We start from the raw sequence: 11,633 nt of genomic DNA on the forward strand, positions 1-11,633 counted from the left end.
CACTGCACAGCTGCAGTAGTCTGAGCCATGAGTGTCTACAGTACCGGTTCCTGCTGAGTTTGTTTAATAAGCACATTTGGCAGAAAATGTCACATCTGAATGGTTGTCGAAGAGGATTTTGAAGTCGGTTTTTTTTTCCGGATCCAGCTGTGCTGAAGAGGAAAGCTCAACATCTGCCCAGAGAGCTGCAGGTACTGAAACATTAATGTCGTCAAGAAACCAGACTGCACAAGCTGTCCGGGGCGTTTTACTTTAAATGTATGCGATAAGAGCAGCCATGCTCAATCTGTCAACATCCTGCTCCCCGCAACATCTTCATCTTTGCTTACTGGTGTGTTGGGATCCTCGTTGTCTCGACAACAGATCTTTATTTATGGACAGAAGTGTATTTTATTTTCATGTTATGTTATTGTTTGGATACATTTTTCTCCTCGACAGGTGTTCAACACAGAATTATCCAACTCCCTCCTGCTGATGGCAAAGGTAAGCCTATTTACTGTAATGATGTGGTTTAGCTTTAAACATCAGTCAACATACAAGGAGCTGAGACAAGTCATATTTAATATTTGAGTGATGTTAAGGTAAAACATTGGGGCTGTTAAAAAATAGATATTCAACAATAGAAAAAAAAAATACACGAGATTATTATAAATTAAGAAACCAAACTCTGTCTGAAGTCAATCAAAAAAAGTTTGAGTAATGTTACAATAAAATGTAACGGGCTATGAGATGCTTGGGCTATTTAACTAAGTGCATATTGTATTTTAAAGTATTTTCCATGTGCAGTTCTTATTGTAAGTCGCTTTGGATAAAAGCATCTGCTAAATGACTGTAATGTAATGTAATGTTATTGGTCATTTTGGCTAACATATTATACTGGAGGGTTATAAATTCCTAATGATTTCAGAAGACGACTCCTAGAAAGACTATTGTTATTTGGCAGTGATTGTAGGTAAAATAGAGACATAGCTAACTTAACATAGGGTCTTTAAGTCTTGAATTTAAATGAAGTTCTTTAAAGATCAATCTTGAAAATTAACAGTGACTAAAATAACAGAGCTGTTTTCACTGTCATTACTTAATTATACATAATTACATAGTTCTTTGAAGAAAACTTAACTATTTGGTTATAATGATCTTGTAAAATAAGTATGAAACATTTGTCATGTTTAATATGTTGTTTAAAATGGCCAGGCAATTTGTGAAGTTAAAAGTCTGACTATTATAATTATCAATATTTCTCTGCTCCTGAAGATGAGCTGGGCTGCAGGTACACAGTGTGTGGCCAAGGGCGACCACAGCAAACCCAAACCTGGTGAACTGGCTTACCACAAAGGAGACATCCTCACTATCATTGATGCCAGCGCGGTACTGTCAAATTTAAAAGGAGCTACAAACTGTTTGTTCAGTTCATTTTGTAATTTTTTCCCCACCATTTGACACAAGACTTTTCTCTTTTCTAGAAGAAGGGATATTACAATGCCAGACTCAACACCACAGGAGAGGAGGGACTCATAAACTCCACCAACGTGCGGGAAAGAGAGGCTCTACGTGTCGACCCCAGCCTCAGCCTCATGCCGTAAGTGTCCTCTTTCTCTCATTTTCACACTTTTTTACCGCATGTGATTACTGCGGATGTGACACATCCATAGGAGATAGCCATGTTTACATGTGGTTAACACAAGCAATGTGACAGTGACACAGAGACATTTATATATAGTACGTTAAAGCCTAGTTGGCTGGATCAATGTTGAAAAAACACGTGATTTGGACCTGCTATAACAAACATTGTCTCTATGGTAATCACTCACAACTTCCTTTTTTGTTGTGTAAACCACTGATATGAATACACATCCTGTTTGTTAGAACATTTTTTATTTGTTAGTAATTTTGAACTTATGAGACAGATGTTTTTTTTAATATGTGTGGGTCACTCTGTGCTGTCATTCACCAGTTGGTTTCATGGTAAGATCTCGGGTCCAGAGGCGGTGGGTAAGCTGCAGCCCGCCGAAGACGGCCTGTTCTTGGTTCGAGAGTCCATCCGCCATCCCGGCGACTATGTCCTGTGTGTCAGTGTCTCTGGAGATGTTATCCACTACCGGGTGATTTATCAGGACAAGCAGCTGACCATTGATAACACACAGTATTTTTACAACCTCATTGACATGATAGAGGTAAGAGGCTCCTGGTTAGAATACATTTAAGTTGTGTAATTCTATGTATGCTGGACAAAAATAGCTGCAACAAGAACAAAATCCCTGTGAATCTTTCATATAAAGGCAAAGGTAAAAATATGCATATTGTTTTGACTTCAGTGTCATTACACAGATACTCCTGTACTTAATTAACTTGGGATTTAAAGCACAACACACTTTAGCTTTCAGTTCATGCAAATAAAGCCCCAAACCTGAAACACACTGGTTTCGCTTTAAGTTGTTGTTCCTACTTCAAGTTTTCCCTACAATCAGATTTCAGCCAGATGTTGCAGCGTAGATAATCAGTTCACAAATTCAGTTCAGCTATTTCTTCCATGCAAACTCCAGGCCAGTGATTGAACAGCCGTGCCTCTTTGAGTCTGATCATTTTTTACCATGTTCACCATCTTAGTTTATCATGTTAGAAAGCTACCATTTGGACATTTCAATACCAACTATAACCATAAATGTCAACCTCATGTTGGCGCTAGAGGAAAAGTCATGGGATCACGTAAATCAGTAGGATTCATCCTCTGGGGATCATGATTGTCTGGACAAAAGTGCACCCCAATTCATGTAATAGTTAGTGAGAAACGTCAGTCTCGACCACATGGGTTGAAAGAAGACCACTAGCAGGCAACTAAAAGTCCCTCAAATGTTCACACTTAAGACCACAAAAGGTGACAGGAAGACATAAATAGACAGTTAGTCATGAAATGGGGGTTGGGGATTACGCTACTCAGATGCCTGAAGTATTTATGGCCAAAGTGTCTGTCAGCCTGAAAACAGATCAGCATAACTGACGCCAGTGACAGGAAGACACATGAAAACACATTTTTTATTGTTTATCTGTATTTGGCCTGTGTGTCTCTGTGTGAGGGTGCATTGAAAGCTTTTGCTGCAGTGAGACTCCACAGAGATGGCCAGCTCTTATCAGCGAGCCACAGATGGCTTCAGACCTGAGTCAGACCGGCTGACTTACTCCTGTGAGGAAACAAAATATTTGGGCTGAATCATGTTATAAATGCTCTTTTGTCTCGGTGCTGGCAGACTGCTGACAATACAAAACCAGGCTCTGATGTGTCGCTGTATCATAATTCCCTTGTGCAATTTAATTCAGCTGTTGCCCTTCGATGCTTTTTGTTTCAGTTGTTGTGTGTTTCCATCTCTGCAGTTCTACTCAAAGAACAAAGGCTCCATCGCTACAACTCTTCTGAAGCCCAAACAAAAACAAGGAACCAAGTCAGCTGAGTTGGAGCTGTCCAAAAGTAAGTCTGAGGTCAAGGAAACTGTATCTATACTGATCAAATATAATACAAATAATAATTATAACGTTCTGTAAAGGCTTATAGAGGTGTAGGGTTCACAGTTCATCTCTCCCTCCTATGCAGCTGGATGGCTGCTGGACATTGCGAAGCTCAAACTGGGAGAGAACATAGGAGAGGGGGAGTTTGGTGGTGAGCTTTTATTTGATTTTATTTACTATCTCTTATTATCTTTGTTTCAAACATCCCAACATTTATAATGAAAGGTGTCATCAAACATTTACAGAGAAGAACATGTTTTTCTTATTTCCAATGTAATAAACTCTGTGTGTGATTCTCAACCCCAGCTGTTTATGCAGGAGACTACATGGGCCAGAGGGTGGCGGTAAAGATAATTAAATGTGATGTCACAGCTCAGGCCTTCTTGCAGGAGACCACAGTCATGACGTGAGTCTGAAGACTTCCTCAATTTGAATGCTTTCCCATTTTGACAAAACACTATGAAAAGCTGTAAATTCAATACTAATAAAACCAGCATTTAGTGAGTTTGCTCAATGAAAAAACTAATAATATTGCCTTATTGTACAAGTGATCAAATCCTTTTGAATCATATGTAACTTGTTCGTATTTAATTCCTGCTGTCAGCGTCTTTAATGTGAATTCACTCCTTACAGGAAGCTCCAGCATAAAAACCTTGTGCGACTGTTGGGGGTCATTCTTCACAAAGGGCTTCATATTGTCACAGAGCTCATGACTAAGGTACAGTTAACAGTTAACAGAGCAGTTCCCAGCAGTTCTCAGTTGGAACTGAAACAAGATTATAATGTCAGGAGCAATAAGAAATAAATAACATAAAACGTAACTCAGAGACGCCTTGTTCTATCACGCGATGAAGCACAAAATATAATCACATATAGTAAGTTAAAGCCTATAGATTTGTCCTGTTCACAAAAATAATGAAGTTAAAATGAATTATTGGTGGGAAGCACATTGGTGCCTTATATCTGAACAGAAAGCTGGACTCCCCAGCTATGAGTATATCAACATTTGACTGCAAATTCACCATCAGCAAACAATAATAAAAAATACTTATAGAGGGTTTATTAGTTTACGAGGGTTGCTTTACCTTCTGGGTAACCAAATAATCTGGTCAAACTCCTGGAAGACAGACAGAGGGGTTTTGAGGCACTGTGATATCTGAAGGTTTGCACTGATCCTGTGTTTGCTTGTAATTTTTGAACTAAAGTGTATATGTTTTGTGAAATCAAATCTCTGTATTTTTTAACAGAGTGAATGGCTTTGTGTCTCAGGATCATGTTTGCATGTGTTTATGTGTTTTTTTGTGATGTTCGGTTGTGAGCTATATCGCCTGTGAGACGATAAAAATAACATAAATTAAATGACAGACTGCCCTGCTGCCACTTGGGGTCGCCACAGTTGCAATGGTTTTCCAATGATTCAGTTTTAAGGAGTCAGAGTCTGACTTCCTCTTGTGTTCAATGAAAAATGCAGAAGCTCATTGTAGTTGTTTGGCCTCAAGTACAGTCATATAATGACTTTAGGTGACAGTTTAAAGTATTAAATAACTGAGATCTGGGTTTACACATTTTTAAACCAAAATGTTAAACCCTGCTTGCTGTATTTCTGTCTACTTGTACTATAGTTCTTCTCATAATGCTAATTGAGATATCCTCTAATATAACCTTATTTGACTATTTTATCATTTTTGTGCAAATGTGTTGCAGGGAAACCTTGTCAACTTTCTCAGGACAAGAGGACGCTCAGTTGTAACCTCAGTTCAGCTGCTCTGCTTTGCTCTGTGAGTTCAAACGTCAGCGACAAACTTAAAGATTTAACATTCTATACAGCAGAAAATACAGTGTGTGCAGAGTAGTACATTGTGTGACAGCTGGTTCCATAAGTGCAAACAACTGCTAGTAACTATATATACTTTACACTGTTTGTGTGTGTTCATCAGTTTCATGTACAATTGTTTCTGTGTGTTTCTGTGTATGTGGTCAGTGATGTGTGTGAGGGGATGGAGTACCTGGAGTCCAAGAAGCTGGTTCACAGAGATTTGGCAGCTCGTAACGTGTTGATCTCTGACGACAACTTGGCCAAGGTCAGCGACTTTGGTCTGACCAAGGTGGACTCGAAGGTGTCAGATAACGCCAAACTGCCGGTTAAATGGACCGCCCCCGAAGCTCTGAAGAAAGAGGTCGGTTTGAAGAGTGTCACTTTGCTATCACCACAGTCATTACCATTGATTCACCACGTTCAAGTGTGCAGACCTCTTTTAATATTAATCAGTAATAATCCATCATAACGAGTAGGTCGGTGTAATGACCTGATTCATATATTTCTCCACCATAACTTACTTTATCTTTTTCTTTAGTTCTTTAATTCATCAGGATGTCAGAGTTTGATTACTGACTTTGTCATAACAACATATAAACACTTAAAGAAGGATTCTCTATTAGAAAGGGGTTCTACATGTTTTATATGTTTCTATATTTGCTCCCCTGATGCAGAAATTCTCCACAAAATCAGATGTTTGGAGCTACGGTGTTCTGCTGTGGGAGATCTTCTCCTACGGTCGTCAACCTTATCCTAAGATGGTATGTAGCACCAGAACATGTCGCTTTTATGTGTGTGTGTTTATATATGGGTGATATATTTCACTAGACACATGGGTGCATTGCAGATATGTCAGTTACAGACAAAACTGTGTTAAACCAACAGTTTGACCTAATCACGTTCAATACCCCTGTCATACATGTCCATTGAATTTAAAGCTACAGCCACACGGTTATCTTAGCAGGGGGACAAGGGGAAGCTAGCATGGCTCTGTCCAAAGGCATTACAATCTGCCTTAAGCTCATTCATTAACATGCCTTATCTCATTGTTCGTCAGGTTTGATCAATGTGACTAATATGACATTATTTAAATTTGATATTTTATCAAACAACTGAGCAACCACTCTTTGTCTGACAATTTTCAGACATCCATCTTTTCTGTATTGCTCTCCCTGTTCATGAATAAAAAAGCAGATTTTGAGAAATTAAACCCTCAAAAGAATAAAATATGATAGAATAAGACTTCAGATAAATCCTTCCTCTCTCTCTGGCTGGTAAGGTAACTCTGTTGACATATAAACACGAAACAGGTTTCGTGTTTATAGAAAGTCGTAGGTGTGTCAGTGGAAAGTATAACGAGGCCTTGCGGTCAGATTTGTCTGTAGACCGTCATCTTCTGGATCGACTTACTGCGTCTGAGCAGGAAACCACTTCAGGTCACTTAGATCATAGTAGTGCGTCAGCGATTATAGATGTTTACTGTACATTGTGTGGAACAATTTATAAAAAGCAATCTTGTTGTGCTCAGCGTAACTAATCTACTTTATGGAGTGTTTGTAAAAGGAGGAGGACGAAGCTACATCGTACACGTAGACTTCATAGCAGGAGGTAACGGGTAAAAAAAAACAGATGAAGCAGGTTGACGTCACATGATAGCTGGATTAAGTCAACACCTTTATAGAGAGACTTTGGAGAGGAAGAAACTATGCTACTTAAACACCTCTCTGTTTGCCATACTAGGCGCTCTCAGGTAATGCTGCTCGATGACTGTTGAATCGGACAGGTCAATAAGGACAGGATCAGGCAGCATTAATGGAAGGGACAGTTAGGGTGTGTCTTATGCACCTTACTCCAGGTGGTGTCCTTTTAAATGCTGATGATTACCTCCTAATTACAGCCTGTTTGTAGATATATATATATATGCAGGTTGATTTGGGTCAAGTTTGTGCTCACCTTAATTAAACTCTTCACCTGGTAATTTGTTATCTGTTGGAAAAGAGACCAAGGAAAAAGTGTGAGTGTGTGATTAGTATCTCGGGTGTTAACATATATAAAAAGAAAGTCAATGACACAAATGCTTCAAACACATGATGTAGTAAACAGGATTGTGAATACTCAATATTCACAATTGATGAATTCTTCACCTCCTTTCTTTCCCGGTGCTCCTGTTCATGTAGTCTCTGAAGGAGGTGAAGGAGAGGGTGGAGGGGGGCTACCGCATGGAGGCTCCAGAGGACTGCCCCCCCGTTGTTTACTCCATGATGAGGATTTGCTGGGAGCAGGAGCCACGCAAAAGACCTGCTTTTCACAAACTGAGAGAGAAACTTGAGCGAGAGATGGGTAAACGCAGCCCGGCCTCTGATGGGATCAGGTCTGGATCTGGATGCTGATCTTGGTTGTGAGTCTTTGAGCTGACAATGGTGGGAATAGACTTGCGACTGATGGACAGGTAATACGCACATTGTTACCCGCCTCACCAAGATGGCCCAGTGGAGTTCCTATTGGATTTCCTTCAACTTAGCGGATGGGACAAGACGACCATTATGTAACTCTGGTCATCATGTAATGCTGATGAGAAAGGGTTTAGCGGTTAGAGCCATGAATATACTAAACTTTGCTTTAGTGGCTCTGTGACTTTGGTCCATTGCCATGAAACTTTGTACAGACATTCATGGTCCCCAGATGATCCTAAATTACTTTGGTTATCCCCTGACTTTTCCTTTAGCACCACCAACAGGTGGGTCAAGTCCAATACAGTCACACCCATCCGCAAACTTGGTTCTCATTTTGACAACAGTCAAGTGTGACTGCATTTTGCACAGTTGTGATCCTATCGTATTAACAGAATCTTTCCTGGCACGCCTGGGAAAGCACTCAAAACCACTTCTGTGGTAGTTCCTGCTACAGTAGGCGTCTACAGGACAACATTCTGCCATAATGACACACATACAGACTCACAAGGTGAAAAACTAGAGACGCTCCATACCAGTAACGGGTCGGATACTGTGCTCATGTACTGATACATCTGCACCTGATACCACTACGGCAATGCAATGTTAACCCTCTCGTCAGTTGAGCCTAATAAACTGCCCAGCTCCAACAATAACCTGATGCACAAAGCGGTAAAATACGTCAAAACAAGCAGCTACCAGTTCACCGGTCAAAGAGAGTTGGCCGCCACAATGTTGCATACGTTGTCGTGGACAAATGCAGCCTTAAAGGTGAACCAGCTATTCTCCTTTAAGTAACACGCTGCGCCGCTTTCAGCTGTTTACCTGAGAAGGCAAAGAACTATTCTTCCTGATACGTTTGTATCAGGAAAACACAATTTTAATTGTTAAAATGTGAGCAACAGCATTATGCTGTATATTTGTCACAATCAGAAAGTGAGCAACATCTGGTGAAAATAAAACATGATTTTGAAAGTATTTGTTTAAACTGTAAGGGTATTATTTAGTACTTATATCAGTATTCTGTATCGTCAATATCGTCAAGTACTTGCACTGTGTCTGAAAAAAGTGGTATTGGTGTATCCCTAGTGAAACACAAAGTGGGCTCTCAAATGGCCACTTACTCACTACCTAACCCCTGCTTACGGCGCCTTTGCTCAGAGCACACCCATCTTTGAACTCGGCCTTCAGTTTAATCTCAACTACATACCTGCTAAATTTTGTGACTGCACCCTGCACAGTCAACAAAATCTGTCCACATAAACACCCGGCAAATAACTTAAAACAGCTTCTATGGTAGTTCCCGTTACAATACATCAACTGGGATTTAGTGTCAGTATTTTGCCTTATAAATATGGTACCTGTATGATCAAAGATCTACGTTATGCATGCAGAGTAAACACAGGTTATTTGTATTTAATGTCAGGGAGAGACATCAGAGGAAGATCAATCATGCATATGGGAGAGGAAAAGGAAAAACTTTATCCTGGATTTAATCACACATCACCCAAATCTGCTTGTGTCCCGGCGTTGAAGTTCAACAATATGCCATAGATTCAGGGCTTAATATAAAAAATATCTAATATTTAATGTTATTGCTGATTTATATTGAGATATTAATTTACATACTCTTAAAAAGCAGTCAGCATTTTGCTTGTCTGCAGGGAAGATGTGGTTTTTCATTTGCAGCAGATACTCTGTATGCCTTTGGTTAATTCAGTAGATTTTTCACTTTGAAGATGAACTTTCGCATTCAACCTTTTTCAGATTTGTTTGTGGAAACAGCCTACAGCATACTGGGAACGGGGGCTTTGATTCAATTCATTCAAATGTAATTTATTCCTTAAGACTAAATCAATGGGAAATACGGCATTTATTACTACTTTCTCTTCCCTCTTTATGAGGATTTAGAGATTAGAAGAGTGACTTTGTGTTATCCACCGTCCTCTTGGGATCTCTTGGGATCTCTTTGGATTTTTGCAGATACAAAATGTTTTCTGTATTCCTAATCTTTGGACATTACATTGTTATTTTACATATACCTTCATATTTATGTATTATATTTATTAATGTATAACAAATTTCAACGTATGTGATTATCAGTTGCTTTTTAATAGAAATACAATAAAATATTTCTTTTACTTTCTGTTGAGACTAATACACATTCGGTTCTAAACTTATCACGAAATGAAGTCTCATTTTTTGGATTGATGTCACGGCACAAGACCAAATTAAAGATGTCATTTGACTTAAGTCTACGTAAGCCTGGTGTTTGTCTCTATCCCGGGAGACGGAACCCAAATTGAGGCTTGATCCTCCGTCCCTTGTTATTGTACAGTGCAAGCGAGGCTCCGCCACGATTTGTTCAATCTGCTCTGTGTTTTCCTCGAGCTCTCTAATGGGATGAGCAGCAATTTTTCTGGACAAAGATTTATAAAGGAACCAAATGTCTAAAAAAAATGATAAAAGATTTGATGGCGGATGAGTTATATATTATCGAGTAAAGGATTTTTTCTGAATACCAGTGGTTATTTCCTCTCTGTTTGTCAATATGTGTTTTTATAAGAATATCAGGACAAAGCTTTTATTCTGGTACTCATAGTTTCAATGTGAGTGCTCAGGATGTTTTCTCAGAGGGTCTTATATCCTTGTGTGCTTTCTAAAGTGATGACTTTCAGCTTTAATTTGAGGATGTTAACATGTAGTTTAACACATTTTATATAAACTGCAGCCCCCAAATTATTAGTGGACCAACTGTAATAAAGAAGATCCTTTAAGATCCCCTTAAAATCCTCATATCTAATATTTGGTGGCTGAAGTCTATCACCTTTAATGCCCGGACCGAAACCACCCTCAATTTTTGCTTGATGTCTGTGCCTGTTAAAGATGTATTATAAGCCTCATCAGCAGACTCCCAAGTGTCACTGTTCCCCTTCTTCCACTACTTAGAGACTGCACCATGTAAGTTGTTTTTGTGGTCTTTGTACTGATCCAAGAGGAGCCAATGCGGCACAAGACAGGCAGTGGGAAAAGAATAGCTGCACTTTAGATTAACCTAATAGTGGGATTTAGCTTGTTTAGGTTTTAATAGATGTGGTCACTTAATCAGAAGCAAAGCAGCTAATATGAGCTAATAGAGGTTAGAGGCAAGATGTTCTTCCAAGAAAATGAGCTGTATGAGCTGAGTATCTTAAGATATGAATATACTAAATACTGTAACCCTTAAATAGTAAGATCACCGCCCTGTACAACCAAACGCCCTTTTTTTTTGTCAACCTGTAGATTGTAAGATAAATTAAGCTAAAATAAGGTAAAATAGAAGGGATTGAACAAAGATTACAACATAATAATAAAAAACATGTTTATAAGATGTAGTACTAACACAAATGCTAAATAGAATAGCAATAAGAGTAGGATAAATTAAGTAAAATATTTCAAATAAAATAGAAAAAGTAAATTACAACATAAGAATAAAAAAAATTAAAAGTAAAAAGTGAATAAGAAGTTATACTAGCAACAGTGCCTAAAAGAAACTAAAGTAGAACAATTATATTGTGCATGATATTGAGTTTAATATTAGCAATGATATTGAAAATAAGTAATATTTGTATTTTGTATGTATTATATATGATTTTATTGCACCTGATATGGATATTATTGTTCTGGGTGTCCGATGCTTCAGCTGTCCTTCCTGCTGAAGAACTCCGTTATGTGTTGGTCCACAGCAAAACCAAAAACAGTGTCTTGGGGTCTCTTGTCATGTTTCAGATGTCTGAGTTGTTTGAAGTTTAGTTCAACCAATAAGTGATTTCCTCTCTTAACTTGACTCCCAACAAGGTAAAATTATCCATTATTTCCATTAAAAA

The 11,633-nt window shown here is 38.7% G+C and overlaps 1 protein-coding gene across 2 annotated transcripts; it reads left to right on the plus strand.

Annotated features, from left to right (window-relative positions):
- Positions 1 to 140: 140 nt before the first annotated feature.
- Positions 141 to 10,816, plus strand: matk (megakaryocyte-associated tyrosine kinase). Of its 2 annotated transcripts, none has more exons than XM_054603568.1 (13): positions 141 to 191; positions 439 to 483; positions 1,255 to 1,368; positions 1,464 to 1,579; positions 1,955 to 2,174; positions 3,370 to 3,463; positions 3,587 to 3,652; positions 3,808 to 3,907; positions 4,135 to 4,219; positions 5,206 to 5,279; positions 5,483 to 5,678; positions 5,992 to 6,078; positions 7,495 to 10,816. In XM_054603568.1, exons 2-13 carry the CDS (start codon positions 475 to 477, stop codon positions 7,705 to 7,707), a joined length of 1,374 nt encoding a protein of 457 aa, XP_054459543.1. In that variant the 5' UTR covers positions 141 to 191; positions 439 to 474; the 3' UTR covers positions 7,708 to 10,816. The 2 variants fall into 2 exon arrangements, with proteins under 2 accessions (XP_054459543.1, XP_054459542.1); XM_054603567.1 differs by lacking the exon at positions 141 to 191 and adding an exon at positions 296 to 331.
- The last annotated feature ends 817 nt before the right edge of the window (positions 10,817 to 11,633 follow it).

The sequence above is a fragment of the Anoplopoma fimbria genome, chromosome 8 (assembly GCF_027596085.1).
Source record: "Anoplopoma fimbria isolate UVic2021 breed Golden Eagle Sablefish chromosome 8, Afim_UVic_2022, whole genome shotgun sequence".
Taxonomy (NCBI): domain Eukaryota; kingdom Metazoa; phylum Chordata; class Actinopteri; order Perciformes; family Anoplopomatidae; genus Anoplopoma; species Anoplopoma fimbria.